A 27,346-nucleotide genomic window follows, 5' to 3' on the forward strand; every position below is an offset into this window, starting at 1 on the left:
TTTTTTTTTTTTTTTTTAATAAGGATTGGAAAATTTGCACTTTCTGATGGTTTCTTTTTCTTTCCTGTCCGTGATGTTTCAGGGACACAGTAAGAATTATTAAAATGGGACGACATCCTGCATGTCTTATTTTGGCAGATTTCTCAGCAGTTTTAAGCATCTAATGGGCTATGTTTCCAAGGTCTGTAATTTTGGTGCTGTGTGTCGTGTATTATCTGACAGTCCAAAATAGATCTTAGCTTGGACACACAGACTACTGATGGGTTAACCAAAGCCTATGTATTTTTATATTTTTATGCTGATACCATCTGTCTTTGTGGGAAGACTGGTGATTCTTGATCTATGATGCAATCTGTCAGTACAAAACTCATCAAGATACTTGAATTCAGCTGAATTGACTGAGTGTTCAGACCAGCTCAACCCATTATGTTGTGTTCCCATAGCAGTTTTGATCCATTGCTAGGACTAAGTACTGAACTTACTATATCATCAAGCCGTGACCTACATTCTGTGAACCTTTCTGGGGGCACTTCTTTCCACTGACTACGGACTACGCAGTGAACTGAATTGTCATAACCTTCAGATTTTGAATTGTGTCTGTGTTAGAAGACTATACTGAGAAACTGGTTTGCTTCCCTTGTGTAAACATGAAGGCTATAGACAAGTACGAGTTAAATGGCACTTCCGAGCACAACCTGCAAATACTGGGCAACCTGTGGCTGTAGGGCCCTGCCTGTTTAGCTCAGCTTGCAGATTCTAATGATTTTATCTTCAAAGAACACAAATTTTATTCCCAATTTGTCAGCCATCATAAGTTTTGCTACAAGCAGGGCATCCTAGAAATTGCTGATTGCTAACAGTTTTCACTGGATAACAGATGTGTGTGCACTGTCAGTGATGCAGAAAGCTGTGGAAACTCTGGCTTTAAAAAATAAGCACACTGAGAACAATTTCACTGAAACTACGTGCTTATAAAATGGAGGACCCCTTTATTCGATGGGGAGGACTTGAATAGATATGAACTAAAAAAGATTTTTAATTGCCTTTGTATTTGATCAGGACTCAAAAGGAAGCTGATGAAGCAAGAGAGCAGGCCCTGGATTACAGTGAGAAGCTCAGCAAGGTGGCAGCAGACAAAGACAGCAGTGACCAGAAATTGTTTGCTGAGCTGGACGACCTGACAAGAACAAAACAGTTCCTTGAAGAACGCTTAATAGAACTTATCAGGTTGGCATCAAAATAAATAGCAAACAGAAATTAAAACCTTAGTTTAGGATTTTAAGGGGTACTGCCTAAATGTTTCCCTCTTGTTTTCCTGATTTGATGATGAAGATAATGGCCAGGTTCATAAGCAGCTGAAATTCTGCATTTCTTTAATGCAGTCAAAAATATAATACCCAATATGATCTCTTTAATTACCTGTCTTGTTTGCAAAAATGTGTAGTTCTCTGCATGGCATGCATTTTTCTCCCCCCCCTTCCCATGTATTTCAGTAGGTTTCTTGATCTATCTTGATTCTTGAAAGCTCTTCAGAAGTTACAGAAAAGCTATTTTTGGTGATGAAGCTTTCACCAACATTCAAATTGAGGTTGGCTAACAGTAAACACTGATAATTTGTATGATTTTAATTTCTCTAACTGTCTCTCTGTAGAGATAAGGATGCTTTGTGGCAAAAATCAGATGCTCTCGAGTTCCAGCAGAAGCTTAGTGCAGAGCAAAGGTGGCAGGGGGACACAGAGGTTAACCATTGCCTGGACTGCCAGAGAGAATTCTCATGGATGGTGCGTCGACACCACTGCAGGTCAGTTTGTTGAACTCTTACACTGTTCAAAAGCAAAACCCAATAGGATTGTTTACACAGATGAAATGTTTTTTAAAATTCATAATTCATTTGTCAAAATCATAGATAGAAGACCTTGCAGAGCCTGAAAGAACATGAGCTCACAAAGGGATAAGAGACATTATAATGCAAGTGTCTCTTGATGTGTTAAGACAAAGATCTAGATGCAAGCTTTGACTTGGAGAGTCGATCAGTTTCTGATTTCTGGAAGCAAAGATAATCATACCCTACATACAGTATATCTTATAATCTTTCCTCAAACTGACTACCGACTACTTACTGCTGCTGACCATTGTCAGAATTATTGATTAGGTGGACATTTATCTCACCCACTGTGAAACTTAATCTGTTCTTATGAACAACATTCAGATTTTTCAATATTTCACAGGGCTGGAAGGACTGTGTTTTTAATACATTTATTATGCACTGCTCTGTGCATGCTGTAAATAACATTCAGTAAGATGGTTTTGTAATGTGAGAAAAGTATTCCAGTACAAATCCAATATGCTGTGCAATTATAGATTTGATTACTTAAACTAGACACATTCAGAGATAATTACCAATTGGATAGGAATCTTCTAAAAAAAATTCATATTCAATTATTTCCTATACAGCTAGCCTGGAGCTATAAGTTACCTGCTCTAGATTTATTCAAATATATTTAAGTTGATACACTTCAGGGTCTCTGTGCTATGTTTGTTTTTGTTCTTTGCTATTCTTTATCCTCACAACCTGATTCATCATCTAAAGTGTGTAGGACTGGGACTGTTACAACTGCATGTTAATGTAGGAACATTCAGTAGTGATTAGTGAATAGTTAAGTCATTTCCAGTAATAAGTTTCAAATTACTCATTTCTACTAAAACCTGTGAAACCTCCAGGTGTTTTACCAGTACCTATTAAAGAGTTAAATGATTTTGAAAAACAAAGCCACCAAGACTTCATAAATGACAGTCATCCCCCCTGCTGTCTACTTTTCTTCATGAAAATCTTAATATGTTCATTAGTTGACAGGTTTAATGTTGATGGACTGCAGAACGGGGAGGACAAGAGGGATGAATGTGCAATATCGTGTGTCCAGTATTGTCTCTTCTTCCCTGGAAGAAGGAAAGAGGGATGTTGGCAAAGTAGAGACATACAGACATTCTTACACACTTCCAACTATATAGATTTTTGCTCTGAGCGTGAGATTTAGCCTTTCTAATATGATTAAAGGCAGTTGCTTCATATGTACTTCATATATGAATTTATTATTTGCATTGCATAATTGTGGATATTTATTTTTAAATGTATTTTTGGTAGTATTTTTATGTTTGTTTGTTGTGTGTTGTTTTTTTTCTGGCCTAAGGCAGCAAAATCTAATGTGCATTTCTGTCCTCTATTTGTCAAGAAAACTTCCTTCACCTCAGAAAGCATCACAGACTGCAGCATAAGTTGTGTCGTGGATGTGGCATTTGGGCTTTTCCAAGCAGCAAGACCATTATGACAAAGCCCGTCTGTGCCATTAGTTGTGTTCTACCTCTGTGTGGTAACCATTCTAACACCTTTGGTTTTGAATCATTTCTAGAATGTGTGGTCGCATTTTCTGCTACTATTGCTGCAACAACTATATGGTGACAAAACCTGGTGGGAAGAAGGAGCGTTGCTGCAGAGCTTGCTTTAGTAAGCCCAGAGTGATCGTGGACAATACAGATGACTCTGGATCCAGTGTCAACCAGGAAGGATCCCCAGGTTCATTGGAATCACCACTGTCGCCCGAAGAGAGGGCTTTTGGTTAGTGTGGTTTTTGCTTGCCGCTGAGAAGTAGGCTTCTTAGACATTCTCCAGGAAACCGCATGGTCAGCTCCATCTCCAAGGGCCTGCATGTTCACAGAGTGTTTTCAGGATGGTATTGGTCCCATCTCAGTGTTTAATTGGTATTGACAGAAATCTGCATGTGTGTTAAATGGGTGTCGGTCAGCCTGAGGATTTCAATTGGTTCTTAGAAGTTACCTAATGCTTCTGTAAAGAGAGGAATGGCCCAGTCATCCCCCTTAAGGGTTTCGCTTGTTTGTTTGTCTTACACACAACCAGCTAATATTACTAATGTTTCTTTTCATGTCCTTTTATGGCACAGTTGCAAGTGAAGCCTCTAAACCACCAGACGATGCAGCGTTTGATATAATCACGGATGAGGAGTTGTGCCAAGTACAAGAATCAGACTCACTCCACAGTGAAAGTCAGATGGAGAGAGACTCTCTGGATCAAAGCGTGACAGATCTGTGAGTAAACACTGTTTCATGGAGAGGGGACTCTTCTGGATTTTGGTTGGTGGTTGTTTTTTTGCCATTCAGTGGAGGTAGCCAACCCCTGCACAGGGAGAGGACCCTTCTGTTCCCAGCCACATGTTCAGTAGACCAACACAAGATAATTTTGACCCATTTGCACAATCAGGATCAAATCTAGTAAATCCAAACAGCTCTGTCATCGCCCTCTACCTGCTTCTCCACGGCACAGAGGAACAGTCCAGTTCTGTGCTGTCACAGGCCATCTGTCACTGTTAAAATCAATTTGTAGGCCCAAATGGATCACTGGTCATTCACACTTAATTTACAGTAGGGGATAAATGATACTGTCTATCAAAGTTACCATTACTTAATATCAAGAGAACCAGGGACGTGGGGGGAAAATAAGGAAAGATCTGCCATTTTCTGTGACACATTTCATTGACCTGAGTATAAAATAAGTGGTCTGTCTCTGTAGGATTCCTTACAACTTTAAAGATACAGCTTAGAGAAAAGGAAAAGAACTAGAAATGCATAGTGAAATCTGGCATAAGTTCTTCTTTTCCATAAGAAAATGAGATGAAATGCAGGTTTCAATCACAATGAAGAGGAGCTAAGGCTAAGTATTTGGTTTGAAAACTATATAGTAGTACTATAGCTTGATGCATATCCATGCTTATAGAAAGTGTTCTTTCAACAATGAACATTTTTGCTAATACTTTTTTCTTTAAAAAGCTGCATCTTTTATATATTTGAGAAAGGAAACAAAACAGACTATTTTCACCTAAGTTTGTACTTGTTTTGCTTCTGAGCAGAAAAATCAGTGTGATAAATCTAAATGCTAAACAGTGAATAGCCACAGAGTAACCAGCTTGCTGCTGAGAAAGCAGAGCTAGACTTTTTTGCCCCTAGCAGAGCCATTTCCGGCGTAAACCACAGTGACTTGCTATTTAGTAGAAGCAGAATGAACAGAGTTGTTTGTTTGGAAAGCAACCTTTTCAAAATTCTTCACTTTTATTTCTTGGTAAGTAAGTTCTGTGTATTCCACCTATTTTGTATACCATCCACACTGACAGTACATTCCATTCATGTTCACCACACGTCGGGCAGACATGAATGAACTGAGCTTCACAGTGCTCTTGTGAAGTTAGCAGTACATTTGCTTTGCAAAGGGGCAGTTTGTAGTGAAGGGGTTTTGTCTCTTTGTTAGATTGTTTTTAAGAAGATTAAAAAATGTGTCATGTGCAACTTCTCTGTATTAGAGACCTGTGAGATTTCATGCTGTCTTCAGAAAAGGCGTCACTAGTGAGTTAGCTTGGGAGAATACAAGCAGGAGAAAAGAAATGAGTGCCTGTGACTGTTGTTTTTTTTTTTTCTGTTTGGGACTGGACTAGATTCTTCTTGTCCCACAGTGTATTCAGGGTGAAAGGAAGGATTACCACTAACACTGGAAGACTGTTCTTGAAGGGTTCCCATGCAACATGCAAATTTATAAAGGCTGCCCATCTCCCGTTGTTCACAAATTATAGGCAGAAAAGCTAGGAAGTAGTGTTTAATCCTTCAGTTTTATTAGTATTGTGAGCATTGGGGAGGCTCCTAGTATTGTCATACTTTGGGCTTGAGACATACTTTGCGGAGAATGCAGACTACACCTGCCCACCCCCAGCACCGTTTGGGACATTTGGTAGGTCTCAGGGGCACGAACACTGACTTGGTAGCAGGATGGCCTTCTTACACAGTGGATCACTTAAACTTCTTGTGATGATTTTGTGGTTTTGTGTTACGGCACAGATGCAAAAACTGATACGTGAGTGTGATGATTGTGTGGCACCTGTGGTATATGCTGAAGAGAAAAAGAGACCAGCATTGACTGTGACAGCCCAGAAGTTTTCTCGTTTTGTTTCTGTGGTGAAGAGTTTACAGGTACCCAAAGCCCAAGTTCACAGGACATGAGCAGATAAGGCAGCATCGGCCACTACAATGAACCTAAACAAAAGTTCAGCTAACCCTCCCTCCAGTCTTTAACAACAGTCCATAGCAGATGTACTGATCATTTCCCAGTCTGTTTTCTCCCACCTGTCAAGGATCTGCAGGCCAGGGACTTTCTGAGCTACTGGTTTCAGTGCTGCAGATCTCTTGGCCATACTGGACAGGTGGACCACCTTGACCTTTGATTTTTTTTTTTTCAGTGTCCAGATAAATGGGGTCTCATTCCTATTTGTAGACTTAGGGTAGTCTTGACGTATAAATAATTATCCACCGTCATGCCAATAATGTTCTCTTTGCATGAAATTGAATATATGAGGTAGAATTTGCTTTGATGTTGTGCCTGGGGAAGATGCAAAGAATTCAAGATTGTGCTTGTTGGACCCATGTTTCAGGGTTGCATACAAAAAACAAGTTGCCAGGCCAGACTTCTGTGTCGAGATTCTGCTGAAAGTAGTCCAAGCTATACTTTTTTTTTTTTTTTTTGCTAGAGATTAGAGTTAATTGTAACAGCTATAAAAGGGGAGGAGACAAGGGAGGGGGAGGGAAGGGAGACTGGCTGGTCCAAACTGACTGAGAGAAGATCTGCAATAGGCATGCTCTTGTTGACAGAGTTTCTTACGTCTGTATCAGGTGTCTGCACCAGGTTTTGGCAACTGACTGCAGACTGCGTGTCTACATCAGGTTTTGGCGATGACCTTACCTTTTTCTGGGTTCAAATCCTTCCTGAACTGGAAATGGGAGCTGGTGCAGTGAATTGTCTTAAAAGATGCTTTCTTTTCTATTTGTTTCTCTTTTGCTTTCTGTGGTGCTGTTCTCGTTTTAACTTGCTCTCTTTTCTTAGCCCTGCATCTGTATTTTTTCCTTTGAAATGACACAAAATGACTACAGTAGCACTATTTCTTAACAGCAAATTTTGAGAGACTGTCTTTTTTGACACAAGTCAGTTCAGAACCAAATAAAACTCATCTTGTTCGTGAGCTGCACAGATGTGTGGCACAGCAAGAGGCATGGTTACCAGCATAACTGCCTGGCCTTGAGGCAGACCTCCTTACAGTGAGCAGTTGTGCAATTGTTTCACAGTTTTGGTTCTGTTACATAAATTTGGAGCAACCTGATTGAAAATTTAATGTGAGAAGCTGAGATAAGTTGTACTATTGTGGTAGATCCTGCTACTTTGAGGGTAGCATGGGTTCTCTTTTGAAGTGTTGTATTTTAAACTCTTTTATTTTAAAGAGTTAAGTGTTCAGTGTTCACAGTTGCAGATTGTGCCATAAAACACGGGTCAGGATCATGTATAGCACTTGGTCAAAGTCCCCAGAATAAACCAACTCACTGTGTTTCCTTTCCAACATATTGCTGAAATAACATGCCTGGGATCAACACTGTAGTAGCAGAACCAAGACCATAGACAGTATTTTTTTAAAAATACCACTACCCTGGTGTGGTTACAATGAGTTTGTTCACACCTCGGTACTGCTTGTTGTAGAAAGGACATCTCAGCCTGTTTGCACTGTGGTTGCTTTGTTTTGGATTCTTTCTTAATGACTCATAACATTCTTTCCTGACCTAATTACAGCTCATGTGACTGTGCAGGGTGCCAGCATAGCCAGAAGGGGCAACTGCATACAGTCTGAATCCCTTGGGCAGAGCCAGCTGAGAAGAACGGGGACAGGAGCACCTCTCAAAGCCTGCCTTGGAGCTGCACGTTGAGATAGCAGCTTTACTTGCCACCTAGTTCCTTCCTACTTCTGTTTTTGAAGATTCTGCGCCATTTTAGTGTGTAAGAAACAAGGGACTGTGTAGAAAGCAAGGGATTGCCTAAGAGATGTTTTCTAGGTGAAGGTGACATGGATGCGATGGTGCTGATAAGGGTCAGGTGCCACCGAGCTGCAGTGATCTGGTAGAAGGGACTGAGTGTTAATGAGGAGAAAAGGAGCATCCAGAATGAAAATGGTTACTGCCAGAATGGTTTGAAACAGGTCAAAACTGGTGTTTCAAAGCTATAAGGCAAAGGACTTGATTCCCTTGAGCTGTACCTGTCCCTGACTTCATCATAGACAAGCCACAGCCACTCCTCTCCACCATCCCTTCTTGTTTTCTTGTTTTCTCACAGAGCAGAGACCTGATATCTGATGGAAGGTAGATGAATATGCTGCTTTACTACAAAAATTTTAGATGACCACTGAAGGAACAAGAATGTTTGTAGAGGCCTTCTCCCAAATGGAAAAAATACCCCCCCAAAATAAAACAACAAAAAATCATACATGAAACACGTCATGAATATGTATGTGTGTTTAATCCAAGAATTTTCATGAAATGAATCATACCAACTAAAATCCGTAACATCTTTGAAACAAACACCTTTCCTGAAAAACCAGCAGACAAGAGGTTTGGTGAATGTCTCCAGGCCCTCTGGAGTCACGAGGTCCAAGCTGGCTTCATGTTGAGAACTGAGTTTTGTCTTACTGTGTCCACTACCTTTTGGAAACTTCTGCACAGTTAAGTCAGGTCCCAGCTTTGCGTTAGGATCAGCTCTGACCAGGAAAAGCAGGAGGCAGTGAAGTGTGATGCTTTCAGTTATGCTGGCCTAAAGCAGATTGCAGTGTCCTTACTAATGGGGCAGCATTTCTTCTTTCAAGGAGGCTACCTATCTCAGTTTAAAAAAATAAAATAATAATAATAATAAAAAAGCTGTAAATAGTTGCCATGTTCTCTGGACAGTTTTACAGAGGGTACATGCTTGTCACATCTGCATTATTTGAGACAGTATAAGTTTTAGAGCCTTCGTCTTCAGTGGTGTGCCACTGTCTAACAGCAACTTGTTGTTTAAAGCACCTTGAGCTTTTAATAATTTTCTGGAAGTTCTTCCTGAATTTCACCCCCATGAAGAAATACATAACAGGGTTAAGACAGCCGTGGAAATAAGCAAGGGCTTCTGTTATAACGATGGCGTAGTCAAAGTTGCTGTCCAAGTTGAAGCTCCAGTCGATGATCTTCATCAGTCTCAAGAAAGTGTAGGGTGACTGGGTAAGAATAAATATGGCCACTACAGAAAATATTTTTTTTAGAGATTTGTTCTTTTGGAAGTTCCTGGCATGCAGTAAGGTTTTAATAATTAGGGAGTAGCAGATGATCATGGTTAGCATGGGAATAAAGTAACCAAGGGTCACTTGAATAACTTCAAGAACCAATTCTATATGGTGGTCTGGGTATTTTTCCAGGCATATTGTCTTATCAATAGTAAACACATCACTAAAAATAAGCTGTGGTGTGGCAAATGCTACTGAAATCACCCAGATCAAGCCGCAGATTAATTTGCCCCATTTCAGTCGTTTGGTTTGACTCATATGTGCTTTGGTGGCAAAAGTAATAGCAATAAGCCTGTCAAAGGTGATAGACGTTAGGGTTAACATTGAAGTGTACAAGTTCAGATTGTACAGGCCCCGTATGATTCGACATGTCACAGTGCCAAAAATCCACTCCTGAGCAGCAGAATAGGCCCAGAATGGCAGCGTCCAAAGGAAGATCCAATCAGCTATAGCCAGGTTCAACAAAAATATATCTGTCAGCGTCTTCAGTTTCTCATAGAAGACCAGTATGATAAAGACCAGAGCATTTCCTGCTAGCCCAAAGATAAAAACAAACGAATACATACAGGGCAGAAAGATAGTTATAAATGTGTAAAAATTCTCAATTCCGTTTTCATTGGGATCAATGGCTGAGAAGTTATAATAAAAGGTAACAGCATCTGCAGTTGCCATGTTGCCTCCTTTTTAAAGGCAGCCTGTAAGGAGACACATCGAGATTTTTTTTACTTGGCAAGTAATTAAATCCTAATGCACCAGGAGACAGAGAAAGTCCCAAGTGTCTAACAGAGAAGAGCTGTAGTAAGGCATCCACCACAGACAAAAGCAAATAAATAAATTTGCTGAAGACAATTGTTTTGACAGTCAAGACCCAAAGTGCCACCACACGTTTCCCTTCTCAAGTGCATTAATGATTTACATGGAGGATTTTCACTGATGTCTCCCCCGTTTGATTTCAGTCAGTCTGTTTCAAACATTTATATTGTTGTCATAGGAGCGACCACTGACCTGTAAACCCCCTCATTCACACCGTGCCACTAGACGTGGTGCAGTAAAACAGCCTGAGCTCTCCAAGGCAAGAGTCTGGCTTCTGCCATGGCAGTTAGGTAAAACTAATGGACGTAACAGCCAGACGTAGAACAGCCTGACTACATCTTGCCATTGCTATTCATGGGATTGCATTACTTTTTCTTTCTGTTTTTGTTTTTTTTTTTTTTAATTATATTTTTATTACCTGAAAGTTTGGTGATTGTTTAACACAACTATTTTTTCATGCCAGAATTGTATTGCTCATTGCTTGTTTCTTAGAAAAACGATTTGGACATATTCTCAGAAGGTAGGAACTGTACCAGGCTACAATAAAAGACCACAGATAGCACCCCACACCCAGGGGGGCCAGTGCCAGCACTGGGTTAGTGCAGAAGAGTCACACATCCTTTGTGAAACATGTTAATAGGGCTTTTCAATATTTTGCCTAAGGTTAAATATCCTCTCTCTTGAGCTGCAAAGAGCATGTTTCTGTGAGACTAATCCTACTACAAGATATTACTCAGCATAAGGGTAGCAGAATTCACCTCTGAATCATTTAGAATGGCAGGATGGCTCTTCCTGTGTGAGTTATAATGTGCAGCAGATTGAATGTCATCCAAAAAAATGTGTGGGGCTTTTTTTTTTTGCTCAGCCCCAGATGTGGGGCTGAGCAGCAGGGCCAACACAGTCTGTCAGTCACCAGAGAAGTCCTGTAAGACTGCGTGTCCCTTTGAAAAGTTACCATCTCTTTGTAAAGTGCCTTACTTAGCCAAGCCTGAGATGAAGCTAACCAGCAAAAGTAAGTTAGGCTCAACAACATTAAAGCAACGCATTCTGAAAGAAATGGAAGCACTTTGTTTGACTTTACGTACTCTTTGTAACAGCTGTCAGCTGATGTTTCTTGCCTCTTTCTTCTGAAGGAAATGTGTTTTCCTCTAAGCTGAAACAAAGAGATTACCACGTTACATAGTTTGACGACGTAACATTACATCAGTAACCCTACCAAAGTTGTACACCTTTCTGGTGTCCAAGCTTACTGGAAATTCACCTTTGGGAGAGCCTTACTGACTCCCTCAAAAGAAGCAATTTTAATACCTGCTTTTAATCCATAATTGTTTTTACTATAGTAGAATGCAGTATTTACCTTCTGGACAGACCAAAATCCTTCAAATTTTATTTTTTTATTTTATTACAATTTTGTTCTTCACAGGAATGTCCAAATTCAGGCAGTAATACCCTAATTTGGTTTTGGTGAAAGCAGATGGGAATTTTACTGTGGATTTCACGTGGAAGCCAGGCTTGGATAATTTTTAAATGGCAACTCTGAAGAATTTTCTTATGTACAAATGGTAGACCGTTCTGATATCCTGTTTCCCCCACATACTGCCTTTGCACTGACATAAGCAGATTTGTATACTGATGGAGAAAAGAAAGTTGCAGCAAGGATCCTTCTAAATTGTAAGTGTTTTTTTAGCATGTCACACACTTTACATTCCTCTGCTAACTGAGGAATGTAAAGTGTGTGACCCTAAACTTAGGCTGTATGGATCATATTCTGGGAAAGAGGTGAGGTGACTGACACAATCAAGCAGATAGCAAAAGATTATGGGAGTCCTTGAAAGTGACCTGTCAACTGATATTATATAATATTATTTTTTTTATATGTGATCTTAAAGGCTTTAGTGTTCTTTCTTTTCCTTCCTCCCCTGGCTGGATGTAGCTATTTAAGTTCCTTTTTGGTTTGATATCAGAAGAAACGAGTCTGAAGCGTCTGACTGATTATGAACCCCTCTTTGGGGGTTCATAATAAAAAATAGAAAGTCCTACAGGCATAAAAATAGGTTATTTATTTATTTGTTTGTTTAATAAGCTCAATAAGGAGCTCAGAAAGAGATAGTAAAGCTGAAAACTTTTTAGTCTCAACTGTTGTGTTTCAGACAAGCTGCTGTTACATTTCAGAGTTGTTCAATATTTGTGCCTTAAAGGCTGATCCTGCATTATGAGGCTGAACAGCTTCTGGATCAGCTGACTACCTCTGTCAAGTATTTTCACACTGAAAATATGCTGCAAGTGTGATAAACAGGTGCTGAAATTAGAAGTGAAGGGGAAGATCCTTACCTTCTGCAGAAGACCAGCCTCTCCAGTCCACTAAAACAATGACCAGTAAGCTTTTTTCTTTTTTTCTTTTTCCAGTGAATGGTAACTGTTAAAAGAAAGAAAGTACAATTTCCATTTTAAAAAGTTTTCATTTATTCATGATTCATTATTATTATACCTGATACTTTTCTAGCCAGAAGCTCTTATAGTATTCTGCTTTTATCCTCATACACCTGAGTTAAAATCTGCATTGTTTTGTCTCAAACTTCAGAGTTGCTCTGCCTTGTCAGACTGTTCATGGAGTTATTCCTGCTTTTTTCAAAAGAAGGAACAGAAGTAATATTTCTACCTGCACTCAAATAGTGGGAAAGCATTGTGTAAGGTAAACAGGAAGGAGGAAGAACAAAATGCTGTGATCAGGAGAATTTTGAGCAAGATAAGTTTATTTGCAGGAAAATGTTAGAATGTGTAATGGACTGAAATTAGGTTCTAAAAAGATATAGAATTTTAAATGAAGCTTAAATTGCACAAGGACAACATCATGGTAAGAGAAGTGAATTGAAGAAAGCTGTGCAGTATCCAGTATGTTAATACAGGTTTTACTTTCAGATCTGGTTCGTTTAGAATTAGCTGTCAAAATAATGAAACGGAAATTCAGGAAATAATGGTGAGCAAGAACATGCTATTCCGGTTTGCTCCGGCATGGATAGTTCTCATCCTGTCACCAGAAGAAGGGTGTTTATAATCTCCAGGACACTGGGAATTTAGAGTACATGGATTTGGTTATAGCAGGAGCTGGTAGTCTGTGTTACAGTGGTGCTTTTGTTTTGTTTTGTCTTCGTTTGTTGTTTATTTGTTTTCCCATTTGGTTAAATAATGCTCATCAACATCATTTAATTTTACCTTGCTTAAAACTGAACCAATTTAATTGCAAAAGGGTTTTGAGGTTGTAATCAGAAAAGGTGAAATTATCTCATGTATGTATTTGTTGGGAAAGAGAAGCAGTTTTCAAGCAAATATAAGTAGGAAAAATAGAGATTCTGGAGCATAAATGAAAATGAGATGATTAATACAAATATCATCTAGGTTCCAGCTATCCAAAAATTGTCTAAAGGACTTTTTCAAAAGCTAACAAGTGTAAATGAAAAAGCTGCTGCAGGAAAAAGGCATCAGAAAAGATTTAATAACAAAACTAAAATGCAACATCAGTATCTCCAACACTTTGAATATAATCCCACCATTTCTCTTTCATTTTGCATATCAAATCAGACAACATCTATTAATCTAACAAAATCTTTCAAGTTTGAATCTTTTAAATGCTAAAGCTGTATTTTTACTGTCTACCTGTTTACCTGAAGTCGAGAAAACAGTCACTTACTAAACAGTGTCACATCTTGGCGATACGCAGCTGTCATATCTTGCAAAGGAAGTCAGAAGCCAGCAGTTTGCTTTATTTATCAGCGCTAAATCTGTGTAGCTGTGTCACAGCTTTCGTAGCTGTTGACCAAAGCAACGTGATGTGAAGTTACTGCTTTGTTTTTGAGGCACATCCTTGAGTGATGCAACTGCAGGTACGGTAATATGAACGCGCTGTGATCTCAAGATCCAGTTCAAAATATCTGTGTTTTCATTAACCTGTGGCCTTTCTATTGAAATGACCGGAATCAAATGATGTATTTTTCAAAAAATATTTGCAGATTTAAAACTTAATCTGCATGTACCACTTTCCTGTTTTGACTATTTGTGTACTTTATGAGAGCTATTGGAAAATACTAGGTTTTCCATTTTTTTCTAGGCTTTGTATTTTTTTCTGGAAAAAAAATATTCTAGTGCCATTTTTTTTTCTCTTTTATTTTTCCATCTGAGATGAGTAGAGCAGAGATGCACAGAAATACATTGTGTTGGTGGCCATCCCCAAGTGAATCTTTGACCTCTAAGGCAGTCTTGTTCCTGGTTAACGTTAATGCATGTGCTAAATTTTCTTTCAGAGACAACAAAAAAGCTGGGAGGGCCTCTGTATGTTTAAAAAGGAGATGGAAGGAGCCCACCCTATGCAAGGGTGACTCTTTCACTTGCAGGGGTGGAATTGACTTACAGCCTGTGTGGTATAAGACCTGGGAGAGAAATAGTTGGGAGGAGGTCCTGGAGAGGGTGCAGAGAAGCAGAGGTGCCTGGGCGATGCCACTGGATGAGGTGATAACTCTGCTCTTGTTTGTCCCTTCTGTGATTAGGGACAGCTCTGTGCACTCCTTGTAACCAAGCTACAAGCCTGGCCTCTGCCACAGCTCTGCATGAGCCGTATCTTTCATTTGGCCTTTCCTGTGGTATACTTTCCTAGATAAGAAGCCTGCACATGCCATAAAACAAAACTCTGCATTATGTGCAACATTCCAGGTGGTTTCCTAGATGTGTTTCCAAGGTGCATTTATCAGCTGTGCTCGCTTCCTTAGCGAGCCTCACTGCTCTTGGTAAACTTTGCAGACTCGTCTTCAGAAGCAGTGCTCAGTGTAGAAAAGTTGTAGCCTTTGTCATGGACAGATCCTGCTGGAGAGGGAGGCAGTGTGCAGAAAAAACAGCCCATGAAGTCTGTCTTTGCAGCAGCCTGTGCAGAGCTGCAGTGCTGTGGGGATTCAGCCCCGCAGAGCACTATGCTTGCACCTCTGCGTCCTTGGATGTGGTACCTACAAATCTGGCCTAACCCTACAGCGTCATTTACTGACAGAAGACCACTTGCAGAAGAAATGCATGGCCCCATAATGCTCTTTAAAATTACATTGAATTCTCCCTTGTGCTTTGGTACACGTAGTAGCAATTCCTGTCTCGGAGAAACAAATCTGCAGCAAGGTGCTAAATATTAACAAACTGTTCCAGGTTGCAACAGCTGCCTGTTTTTAGCAGTTATTTTCAGATGCAGAATAGGATATGAGTATGACAAAGCTGTAGCTAGCTATGTGGTGGCATATGTACCCTAAAATGAATGTCAGTGTCTGCCTTGAGAAAAGATGAAGTCCCGCCGTGTTGTAGAGGGCCAACAATAAGCCCTTTCTACCAATGAGGCCCATTTAAATTCCTGAAAACCAGAAGGTGTTCAGAGCTATTGGAGAAGAGCTACTGAAGTTACTGAGCTACTTGTCCTGCCTCGGTTTCCCTCTAATATCCTCTGAAGAACTGAGCAAGGAGAAAATTCAAAGGCATCTAGGGAAAAAAAAAAAAAAAAAAAGTTCATTTTTGAGAGCAGGTAGCTCACCACTGAAATCAGCTAGGGTTACACACAGAGCTGGTTGCAGTGTTGGTGACCTACACACGGTGCAGTGTTTAAGGTCTTGAGGGCTTGTCACTATTTCTGGTGCTGATTCTGATAATCATACTTGTTGCCACCTGCTGGTGAAGGGGCTGGAAGGCACCCCGATAACCCCAACCTGTTATTTCGAAATCTCTTTTCTGAACTTCTGGCAAACGCTGCACTTGCCTGATGACTGAAAACTGGCTTCATCTCAGGGCCTTTGCCAAAGCTCTTCCATAACACAACACTGAAAGTATCTCGTGAGATTTTTGCATGTTGTCACTTGATGCACAGAGACAGCCCTTTGTCCTGGCTGATGGTTTCCCTGGCTTGCTTTCTGTGCATGCACCAGGTGCCTCTGCTCTTACAGATAGAGTGTAACCAGTTTCAAGGCAAGGAAGGCATTTTTGTGTGTGTGTGGGAGGGTGTGTGTGTGGTTTTTTTTGTTTGTTTGTTTTCATACAGAATGTAGCATAGTTAAATCCTGATTTTTTTTATTTTTTTTTATTTTTTTTCTGAGAAATGGCTGGGACTTCCTAAGTACCTATGTGCAGGACACCCACCGCGGGATATCTGCAGTTCTGTCCACTCTATTTCATCAGCTGTCTGCACGACACTTTCTCATCCTCAAGTACGTCAGGGTCAGCCCATGACTCCTCCGTTCTCCTTGCGACCCTACAAACTCCTTCAGACAAGATGTTCTCACGTACCCTGTTGTGAACTCAGCAAGCTCCATGTCCGCTGTGCTTCATCCCAAATTGTGCCTCTCTTCCTGCTCTTTCCAAGGGCTGTCTGTGCATTCTCCCTTCTGTTCCTCCACTGTATTCTTTCTCTTTTCCTTTCCCTTTGATGGGCTGGAATGGAAGGTGGGTAGCTAATTTAGGGTGCCTGTGATGTGTCTGACCAGCTAGGTAGCAGCAGGCCCAGCTGGGCCAGACCATCCAGCCCAGCCTGGATGACCAACAGCACATGCCTGAAGGAAAGCATAACAGGACAAGCGTGATTTTTTTTTTTCAAAACACCCTTCCAGCCTCTAGCAGTCTGTGCCTCAAGGATGCTGAATTGTTCTCTTGCTGTAGTGTTTTTAATATGCTTCAGTACTTCGTGCTTATCAGTCCTGCTTCGTTTTGCTTGTGGATTTCAACAGGTAGGCCAGAGGTCTGTGTGGTGGTACATACTCGTAATGCTCCCCAGGCTGCCACCTAGTGTGAAGAGGTCGTATAGGAAGAAATGGTCTCGACGAGACCATTTAAATCATGAGTTCTTCTGAAATCATGAGGTTAAATCAGGTCTTCTCCCAGTCTGTCCTCATGTCTGGGATTGCCCCCACCCAGGTGCAGCACCTTGCACTTTGACTGGCTGAACCCCATTAGGTTCACATGGGCACGCTTCTCCAGCCTGCCCAGGTCCCTTTAGATGGCAGCCGTACCTTCTGGTGTATCCTTTTTAAAAACAGCAGTGATGTTTCCCTTCTCCCAGTCACCAGGGACTTCACCTGCCTGCCAGGACTTTTCAAATATGATGGAGAGAGGCATATTAACCCTTAGGCACCTACACAGACTGTGTCATTCCTTCATTTCAGTGGGCAGGTAATGTTGCGAGTGCTGACACAGTAAATGCAGACGCTGCTAATGGCAGGTGAAGGTGCTGTTACCTGGAGATCTTTTCTCCCACTCTTCCACTCAGGACTGCTGCTTGTAGAGCAATGCCCTCTAGGATTTAAAAGGAAATGCTAAACTCTGCGTTGGTTTTGAGAATTGGTCTACAGAATGTGTAACAATTCTGCCCTTGCTATATGATCAGACTTGACTGTTCAAAAGCATGTTGTATTAGGTTCCACTGGCTTTTGGAAGGTACCAAGTGTTTGGTTCCCTGTAGATAACAATCTTGGGCATTTTCTGGCAAAATGACAGCCTAATTGTCTCAGCTACCAACCTGCTAAGGTTCAGGAAACAAGTATCAGATAGAGTAGCTCTAACTTACTTACTGACTCTCAAAATTCATTCTTCTCTCTTGTTTACCTCTCTGCCCCAGCCGTGTAATTCATAGTCGGTGCTACTCCAGTGTGTACTCTGAGCAGGCACACTTTTTGAGGTAAGGAGTGGATGGGAGATTCTTCCATCTACTTCCTTCATTCTCTGGGACACATCATGGTGGGTGGGAGGCATAAAACTTTGTCATCCTGCAGCAGCTTCTTTGGTGTATTTGAATCATCTAGTATTTTTTGTGTGAAAAGGAGATAACGATAGTGGTTCTACAGTGAGAAGATATGTTTTGTGTACTGTTTGTCAGAATAAGGAACTGGATAAAATGCAGGTGAAACAGCTCACAGATTAAATCCAGGACAAATGTCATATCCCCAGGGAGGCTTTGTTTAAGAGAAGAGTCTGGATGGTGTTGTTTGTTTCTGTTCCCCATGAAGATTTACACCCATCAGGGAAGCTTTAAGACCTGACAGCATCTCGACGGGGAGTATATCCTGAGACTGCTGAAGAGATGTTCTGGACGCATCTCTTCCTCTTAGCACATGAAAGCGGAATAGGAGCTGTTTTGCATTTTTGCACAGCGGTTAGCAGAACTGGGCTGTACTTCTGCCCAGGCAGTTTTGTCACTAGAGCATGCAAAATAAAATTCTAGAGTTTCTCATCAAGGCTATTAAAACATTTCTGCTTCAGGAAGACCTATGCATACAGATGATATTTGACCACTTGATTATATTTTCTTGTCCTAGAAACAGCACGTGCAATTCTTCGACCTATGATGAATCAGAAGAGTGGCAAGTTGCTCAAGATGCTGAGATAAGCTTGTTGAAGTCAGGAGAAATCATGTAAGCAGAACAGTTTCATTACTACCAGGCTGAAAGGATAAAGTTTCAAACTCAGATATGAGCTATGTGAACATGTCCTGCAGACTCCTGGAAGAGCTGATTGCTTGTGTCCCACAGCAGAACGTGGTCTGAGGAGGGGCAGAGAGAATAGCCCAGCTATAGTGGAAAGCTTCCTCTCTGGACAAAGTGCAACAGTTCTCATAATAAATGAGTTGTGATCCCTAACCACTGTGTATGAATGACTGGAAGCTTGAACTTCTTACTCTAAAACAGGAAATGATCATGGTGACTGTGTGGTATTTTCTGGCAAATCTGTTAGGTTTTGATAGCTGCTGATAACACATCATGGTACTGTGATTTACTGTGAGCTCGTTGCTTGGGAAGCAGTTTATTTGGCCTGAAGAGTGATGTGTTAGATCAGTTTTAGTTAGTATAAAGTAGGTAAGATCCTCAGCTCTTAGAAATCACTGGTTTCCTTTGAAAAAGACAAGCAGTGTTCTGCTGTTTAAGGTCTTCACTGCAGTCTGAATGAGGTACGAATGAGGTAGGCTAATAAAATGCCTCAGGAGTCAGGATCATCCAAGTGCTGAGAACCTCCTTTTTCATTGGAGGTACGTTGAATCAGCTTTTGTGCAGCTTGCTTGGATAAACCAGACCAAGCTGTAGCAATAAGTGCTCCAGAGGATCTAGACAAATCTGCTGTTCACATTCCATCCATCTTTCCCCTCTGCACTCCTGATCCCTGTTTCCTGTGCAAATGATTTCTAGTGAGGGAGTAAAGTAGGTTACTGAAACGCCATTTAAACTTTTCTGTAAAAAGAACAGTAGAGGGCAGCAGACTCTTTTTAAAAATCATGAAAGTGCTAAAAAGCTTCATTCCAAGCACAATTTTTTTCTAGTTTAAATGAAATAAGTAAGTGACTAATACCCACATTTGCCAGAGCAGTGAAAGTGTTTGATATCAGTCATCTTCTCTGTGCTTTCATCTGGGGATGAATTTTCCCACATCCTATGGACCTATCCCAAAGTTGCTGTGGAGTCTGCCTCAAATAGATAGAAAACAGAATAATGATTATTGTTTCTGTCACAATATTAGATTCAATCTCTTCAAATTATTGTATCTTTCTCCATAACAGGATCAAGCTGCCCCTTACAGTGGAGGAGATCTTAAATTTTGGGGAAGGCAACAGGGAGCTGTTCATTAAATCCAGCACTTACAGTATCATTCCCATCACCGTTACAGAGATGGGGCTAACAATAAGCTGGGTATTTTCTTCAGACCCTAAAAGCATCTCCTTCAGCGTTGTCTACCAAGAATCAGAAGACACACCACTGGATCAGTGCAAAGTAAGACCTTTATTTCCTAGTGGGATTTTTTTTTTTCCTAACTACCTTAGAAACTGCACTACATTTCAATAGGCTGCCCAGAGAAATCAGCCAGGACAGACAGTAGGTCTCCACAATAGTGCCAGCTGCAATTGCATTATAAGGAATTGTTTCTCCAATTAAGCTATAGTTCTCCTGGAGGCAGAGCTACATCTTTAATTATTTTGTGTTGCCTGCAAAGCACTGTAACTTCTATTAGTCACATCTGAAATTCACTCACTAATATTAAATAAAAATAAAAGCCCAAGCCTGCAAAATTAGTCTCTTCTCCCTCTTCAGTATTGCTTAATTTGTAGTTGCCTAGTGCTTATCTTGCCAGGCTTTTAAGCAGAGGCCAAAAGTAAACAGATAAATGGATGGGTTACTTCCATTTCTTACAGTTAAACTCATGTTTAAGGGCCTTGATAGTGTTCCCACATGCTGCAAAATCACTTTGCCTATGCCCAACATACCAGTTTTTATATGTGCTGTATTTTATGAAGGTTATGCTTTGAGTGAATCTATGTTACTCAGCTCATTCCAAAGTTTTAATGAAGATGGGGCAGTTGCTGTTTTAACACCATATCAGGGTCAGCTCTAAGGCTGTGGATTTCACTGGCAGAATAAAAGACATTTATGCAGTATGAGCCAATTCACTCCAGGGTAACTAACTCCAGGTAAAATGTATGTTTTCTTCATCTGAAAGTCTTAAGATTTCATGTTGGTTCTGTCTTAATATATCTATTTAATATAACTTTGGGTAGCACAGGGTTGTTCTTGATGTGCATCAGCTGCTGTTCTGAGATGAAAACCGCTATCTCTGCTACGGGCTTACAGCAAGATAGGTGGTTATACACACTTTTGCTGTAAATTTAGCTAAACGGTTAAGATTTGCTGAGAAAGCTTATGTTACAGAATCATAGAATCATAGAATGGTTTGGGTTGGAAGGGACTTTAAACACCATCTCATTCCAACCCCCTTGCCATAGACAGGGACACCTCCCACTAGACCAGGTTGCCCAAAGCCCCATCCAGCCTGGCCTTGGACACCTCCAGGGATGGGGCATCCACAGCTTCGCTGGGCAACCTGTCTCAGTGCCTCACCACCCTCAGAGTAAAGAATTTCTTCTGAATATCTAATCTAAGTCGACCCTTTTTTAGCCTAAAGCCATTATCCCTTGTCCTCTAACTACATTCTCTGATAAAGAGCCCCTCTCCAACTTCCCTGTAGTTCCCCTTTAGGTACAGGAAGGCCACTATAAGGTCTCCCCAGAGCCTTCTCTTCTCCAGACCAAACAACCCCAACTCCCTCAGCCTGTCTTCATAGGAGAGGTGCTCCAGCCCCCTGAGAATCTCTCTGCCCCCCTGGACTCACTCCAGCACCTCCATGTCCTTCTTATGGTGGGGGCCCCAACCAACATCCCTAGGTCCTTCCCCTCATGGCTGCTCTCAATCCATTCTCCGCCCAGCCTCTATTTGAGTTTGGGATTGCCCTGGCCCAGATGCAGGACCTTGCACTTGGCCTTGTTGAACCTCATGAGGCTCGCACAGGGACACCTCTCAAGCCTGTCCAGGTCCTTCTGGATGGCAGCCCTTCCCTCCTGCATGTCAACCACACCACACAGCTTGGTGTGATCAGCAGACTTGCTGAGGGTGCACTCAATCCCACTGTCCATGTCACCAACAAAGACATTAAATAGTGCTGGTCCCAATGCTGACCCCCGAGGAACACCACTCATCACTGGTCTCTACCTGGACTTGGAGCTGTTGACCTCAACTCTTTGAGTGCAACCATCCAGCCAATTCCTTACCCACCAAGTGGTCCATCCATCAAATCCACATCTCTCCAATTTAGAGACAAGGATGTTATGGGGGGCAGTGTCAAATGCTTTGCACAAGTCCAGGCAGATGATGTCAGCTGCTCTTCCCTTACCCACCAGTGCTGTAACCCTGTCACAGAAGGCCACCAGATGTGTCAGGCACAATCTGCCCTTAGTGAAGCCAGGTTGGCTGTCACCTGTCACCGTCCTTGTTTCCCATGTGCTTTAGCATAATTTCCAGCAGGATCTGCTCCATCACCCTTAAAATACAGGGAGTATAAAAGCATACACAAAAAGGCATAAAGTAGCTAATTCTGTTCTTGGATATGTTTGTATAGATTTAATGTAGATGATGTTAGTAATCTTTGTTTAAAAAATGTAAAAAAGATGAGCACTTGAATCTCTCTAAAGCTGAGATTTATAGCCATAACTTCATGCTGGAAAGAGGATGTCAAAGGAACACAGATGTCACACTCTGAGATTTTACTTTGGGTGAATTTTGAATGCTAATCAGTGAAAATAGATAGTTTTGCAGGCTTATATGCACTTTAGGGGTTTCTGAAGGTAAATGTCACTTAATAGGTCAAATAGCAAGTTTCAGTTTGATTTGTATTGAATTCCAGGTTCTTATTCCAATGACCCGCTGCAATTCTCATAAGGAAACTATCAGAGGACAGGTGAAAGTTCGAAACTCCGGAATCTACACACTGATATTTGACAACACATTCTCCAGGTGGGTCCCACGTGAGTGTAAAAGGTGAAATAAGCATGGTTTTACAGTCTGTGGAACTGTTCAGATGTACCATTCTTGTGATGTTTGGAAGTAGGTGTGAGAAATTGCTCCCTGCTTACCAAGTATCTTCGATCTCAGTTTTGGTTCTTGTTTTTCTTTGTTTGTTTTTTCTCATCCCATAGCAGAATTCCACTCTTTTGTCTTGACCTCTGAGAGGGTAAATGGAAGTAAGCAAGTCATTTGTGGTTCTTTCCAAGATAGTTTAGTCAGGATCTTATTAACAAGAGACCTGACAGCCCATGTGCAGACAGACTTGTTTTTAACACCCGTCTTTTTTTTTGCCTGAGTATGAACTGAAAGATTGAATAAACTTTTAAGGCTTTCTGTCTAGTTGCCTTCAGCTAACGTGATCATCTTCCTTTCTTTTGTTTCTTGACAGATTTATCTCAAAAAGAGTGTTTTATCACTTGACTATTGAGCGACCTGTCATCTATGATGGAAGTGATTTTCCATAGCCTTGAATATACTGTGTTATTTTTAACTACATTTTTAAGAAAAGCTATTATTTATGTATATGTAAGCATTATGATGACCACTGTTTGAAGATTTTGAAACTATGCAATAGTTATAATGCACTTAGAGAGCATGTATACATTAGAAGAACAAAGCCTTTTTAGGAACACTAATGGTTCTGTACTGTGTACAGATTGCTCAAAAGCCATGTTGTTTGATTTAACAGGTCAAATAATGTTCCAACCATATTATTATTTTTTTCCGTGGGGAGAAAAATAAGTGTGGAGGTGTCTAAATGCAAACTGAAATTCTCTACTGAAAATTGAATGACTTTTCTTCCAAAAATATCCTTCAAAAGGAAATTTAAAGAAAAAAGTGTATTTTTGTTCACCTCTTCACCGAGGAGTAAACATAACCATTTCTGTTCTGCTCTACTGCTCTTACAGTCAGAGCAGCAGCTATGCAATACTCCAGTCTTCACAGGCATATACTGTAATCCATCTAGAATTTTTTATCTTTTTCAATTTTTATAAACAGCAAATGTAGAGGTTTTTTACATATTGGACTAAGATTTGGTAAGTCTTAACTGGCTTTTATAAATGCTCTGGTATTGCATACCAGTTACAAAGCAATGAAACACGAAGCAGCAATTCCTTTCACTTTTGCTCACCATACTCTGTAAGTTGTTCCACTGAAATAAGCTCTTACGGTGAGTACCAGTGGCAGAATCAGGGGTACAATTTGTAGAATAAAGTACTGCTCACTGTGTGACACTAGAAAGAGGAGCATTCCTTTTTCCTGCTCTAGCACCTTAGTCTATCACGTTCACGTGAAAGCACAGTCTCTGAGGAGGCCAGCGCTGCCTCTCTCTCTAGACAGAGTGGAAGGTAGCAGTAATGGTTGAATCAGTCTCAGAAGGTCCGTCTGAAAGCGAATGCACATCCAGCCCTAATGAGCTCTCTGTGGGGGATCTGATTCTCCAACAATAGAGTGGTTGTTTGAAAATAGAGATCCACCATACAAGTGTTTGACATTTACACTGCAAAAAAAATTTACACTGCAGCTAAGGTAGAGGGAAATTTCTGATCACAGAAAAGAAAACATTACTGCTGATGAAGGTTGCTAATCATTCATCCCAGTTGTTAGCAATGCATAAATACTTTGATCTTTGGTCAAAATACTTTGATCAAAAGACTGTGAAAGAATGACTGCCCTTCACGGGCCACCTAGATTTTAGGTTGCACACACAGGGCTTTCTGAGAAGGAATTGCAGTCTGGGTGGTGCCAAGCCAAAGTCAGGGGGCCTTCAGCTAGGCTGCTGGCTCATGGCAAGCTTTCTCTTCAGATGCCTCTTCCCAGTACGGGAGACGTGCTGTGCTGGGCAGAAGGGTCAGTGAAAGGTGCGAGCTGGCTTCCTCCTCCTCCTGAGCTAATGGGCTACCATGCAGTTAGACCCGTTTCTGGCTGTGTGCACGAAGATGAGATGGACAAGAGACTGAAACAGGCAATAAACGACGCACTGATCCCTTCATGAGTTATGGCAGATTTCAGCATCGAAGCTGTGTTTTATATTTAATGAGGCAAGAAGGAATTATTTATTGCTTAAAAGCGGAATACTGTGTACCATATGCTATGCAATTTTCACAGGGCTGTTACTGAAGTCTGCTGCAGTTTTCCTTTAAGCTTTTAGGTTTGATTTTTAAAAGTGTTTTGCTGTTGTATTACTTAGAATACTAATCTTAATAGGGTATCTTTATTAAAATGCCAAATGTAAGTTAAAGGGACACTGTCAAATGTCTTAGGCCAAAATATATATCTCTGCTCGGAAGTATTTCTTATCTCTATTCAGAATTATTTGACAGGCTTGCCTCTGGATTTCCTCTGCATCCTAGCTCTTAATATTTTTTCATCAGGTGGCAAATATTCTTAAGCCAATGTTTATGTAATTCTTAAAGTCTATGGCTCCATCTAGTAAGCCAGATTTTCCTCTGCAAGTTTTCCATGTACACAGTCCTGAGGCTTGCTGAAACTTGTGTTTGGGAGGCAGGAAATAAAAACACTGGATTATGTTTATTTAGCATTTGAGTCTTTACAGTACCATAGCTGCCTCATGAGAGTAGTTTTATGGCTTTTTTACTCTCTGAAAGAGGACTAGGAGGGGCAGCCAGGACCTGTGGTTTGTAGATGAAAAGAAAATGTTTGCTTTTAACAGGGGAGAGTATTTAAGCAGAAGTTTCAACAGAGGAAATACTCAAACGGTAAGGTGCAACAAGCAGACAAGATTGCAGCTGTCTGAAGGAACTGTTCAAGAGCAGGAAACCCACTGTCATCTAGATGAGAGACTTCCACCTCAGAGGCTGTGCAGAGAAGACAGTAAAGAACCTGTCTTCACTACCAAACTTTGTTCGATTGTCCCAGAAACCTGATGGAGGACTTGTCAGAAGTGTAGGTTTGTGCAAGAGGTTCAGTCGAGGTCTTTATATCCCCATTCACAAAGAACCTGTTCGTGTGAGTTATGCCTTTGACACTAATAAATCTTTATACCCACAGATACTCAGGTGTTTTGTTGAATTTGGCCTTTTATTAATAGATCATCCCCAGCAATGCAATTAAGGGAAAAGAAAGTTTTAAAATCAATCACAAAATTGATTTAAGGGGATGTTACACCCACAGGAGAGAGAGTGTATGTTGTGGTCAGCTTAAACAATTGGGCATTTTTCCTGTGTACTGGAGCAGTGAAGGATAATATTATTTTTTTTGTTGTTATGCAGAGGTTTGTGCAGAGGAAAGAATATAGTTGCTTTAAGAAAATGACAATGTTCCTTTACTCAACATTATTCAGTGTTGCTGTCTGAAAAATCACTGAGATATATTGCACAAGGTTGTACCACAGTACAAAGCAGCAAAGCTATAAAAGCCTGACTTTGCTTCTTTTTTAAAATCGGAATTGCACTATAGTTTTATTTATGCTCAATCACTTATATTGTAGCTCGTTCAGAAACATCTTTTAATCTTAGCTGCCAAAGAATTGCAAACCCCGTTCACATCAAATTTCATGTTCTACATGGAGGAAAAAAGATGTATGTATGCCACAGTCTGTGCAGTCACAGAGGTGTAGACGGTTGTGTATTGGACTGTTTCCTGATGCTTTTTTTCCTTTTATAACCTCAGGAATTAAAAAAAATAAAAACATATATCATTGAGTGTATGCCCCTTTTGTGCCACGTAGAGATAGCTTTGTCTGGAAGATAAATCAGGTAGATTGTATGACCTACTTCTAGGCTGGAAAAATGTTAGAAAATAAGGCTGTGTTTATGCTGAATGGCTGTGGGAGGGAAAGAAATGCTGCGTGAGTCAGAGGTGCTCTTCACATGTCACCTCTGCTCCGTGTCTTGAAGGAGGTGGGAAAAAAAAATCTGTTTGCATCTGTAGACCCAGCCCCACAATGTGTTAAACATGTAGGCTAACCCGACCTGCGGGGGCCATCTGAATGCGGTCAGGAGCACACCAGGCCTGTCACGATCACTCATCGCAGCTTTCTTCAGGTGCTGCTTATTTCTGTGTCCTCACGGGAGTTTTCTGCTGGGGGAGAGAGGCCGCGCCGCTTCCCGTCCCTGCGCTCCAGCAGGAGCAGCAGCCCCGAGCACCACGCTCAGAGGCTGCCCTACAATCAAGTCTTGGTGACACCTACCCTGGAGCATGAGAGAGCTGCAAAAGTGAAGTTTGCACTACCAAATGTACAACTTCCTTGGTGCTAGGGCCAAGACGCTCCCAGCCCTAATGCTGTCTTACATGGGTTTTAACTTGCCTGTGCCCCAAATACTGGGCTTGGCACGCCCAGCACAACATTCTGCTGTGTGCACCTTGTGAAAACACGTGGCTGCCACCAGACGACGATATTAGTCCTTCAAGTGTCGCCCTGTGTAGTCCATACACAAGGTTTGGAAATTCCACTCGCTGCGCCTTGGTGGTGGCTGCAGCACCCACCGCCCTCCTTTCTGCAGCTTTTCTGCTCTCTGGAAGAGGCGTTCCAGTAAAGCCCGTCCGTGAGTCTGGCGGCTTTGTCTGCAGAAAGTGAAAGTCTCTCACGGCTGTCCTGTCACTTCCTCTCCCCGCACCGCAGCCGGGCTGGCGCGCCGCACCGTGCAGCTCCCGCTGCGTGAAGCTGCAGCGTGACCTCGTGCTGCAAGAGCATGGAGGAACTTGGAAAACACCTCAAAAAGCGGTCAAAAACACTCAAACCCATCTCCAGGGACCCTGGTAGATGGAGTGTGACATGTCTTGCTCCAGGAGCAGAGGATGCACAGCTCAGACAGTGGGGTGAAAATGTGAGGACAGGGCCACACGGCAAAATTTTGGGGTCTGGCTGCGGGGCGGGGAGAGGGGACACAAGGCAGGGAGGAGGTCCCTGAGGAGCAGCCACCTCTGCACCGAGCCCCGGCAGGAGCAGCCTGACTCAGAGCAGGACGCAACGTGACCGGGGGATGACCCGGCGGCCCC

The 27,346-nt window shown here is 41.4% G+C and overlaps 2 protein-coding genes across 16 annotated transcripts in view; one reads left to right on the forward strand and one right to left on the reverse strand.

The window, feature by feature from the left end:
* FYCO1 (FYVE and coiled-coil domain autophagy adaptor 1) overlaps window positions 1-26,036 on the forward strand; it is a 48,910-nt gene extending 22,874 nt beyond the window's left edge. For 6 of the 14 annotated variants that reach the window (XM_068674601.1, XM_068674602.1, XM_068674606.1 and 3 more), the window contains 10 exons: window positions 1,060-1,227; window positions 1,652-1,801; window positions 3,408-3,613; window positions 3,957-4,101; window positions 16,109-16,219; window positions 17,623-17,682; window positions 18,320-18,415; window positions 19,552-19,762; window positions 22,224-22,333; window positions 22,773-26,036. In XM_068674601.1, the coding sequence (XP_068530702.1) occupies window positions 1,060-1,227; window positions 1,652-1,801; window positions 3,408-3,613; window positions 3,957-4,101; window positions 16,109-16,219; window positions 17,623-17,682; window positions 18,320-18,415; window positions 19,552-19,762; window positions 22,224-22,333; window positions 22,773-22,848 (1,333 nt within the window). In that variant the 3' untranslated portion in view covers window positions 22,849-26,036. Of the gene's footprint in view, window positions 1-1,059; window positions 1,228-1,651; window positions 1,802-3,407; window positions 3,614-3,956; window positions 4,102-7,669; window positions 8,613-14,383; window positions 15,498-16,108; window positions 16,220-17,622; window positions 17,683-18,319; window positions 18,416-19,551; window positions 19,763-22,223; window positions 22,334-22,772 lie in introns of those variants that run through there. The other 8 variants (XM_068674609.1, XM_068674614.1, XM_068674607.1 and 5 more) reach the window with 7 other exon arrangements.
* Window positions 8,446-13,805, reverse strand: CXCR6 (C-X-C motif chemokine receptor 6). Of its 2 annotated transcripts, none has more exons than XM_068674622.1 (4): window positions 13,684-13,805; window positions 12,327-12,411; window positions 11,081-11,148; window positions 8,446-9,877 (listed from the first exon to the last, which is right to left on the reverse strand). In XM_068674622.1, exon 4 carries the CDS (start codon window positions 9,852-9,854, stop codon window positions 8,817-8,819), a length of 1,038 nt encoding a protein of 345 aa, XP_068530723.1. In that variant the 5' UTR covers window positions 9,855-9,877; window positions 11,081-11,148; window positions 12,327-12,411; window positions 13,684-13,805; the 3' UTR covers window positions 8,446-8,816. The 2 variants fall into 2 exon arrangements, with proteins under 2 accessions (XP_068530723.1, XP_068530724.1); XM_068674623.1 differs by having other exon boundaries at window positions 13,658-13,738.
* Window positions 26,037-27,346: the final 1,310 nt, after the last annotated feature.

Source organism: Anas acuta, chromosome 2 (assembly GCF_963932015.1).
Source record: "Anas acuta chromosome 2, bAnaAcu1.1, whole genome shotgun sequence".
Taxonomy (NCBI): domain Eukaryota; kingdom Metazoa; phylum Chordata; class Aves; order Anseriformes; family Anatidae; genus Anas; species Anas acuta.

Excerpts from the sequence above, each read along its gene's own strand:
- CXCR6 (XM_068674622.1), bottom strand. The coding sequence starts at position 9,854 with ATGGCAACTGCAGATGCTGTTACCTTTTATTATAACTTCTCAGCCATT.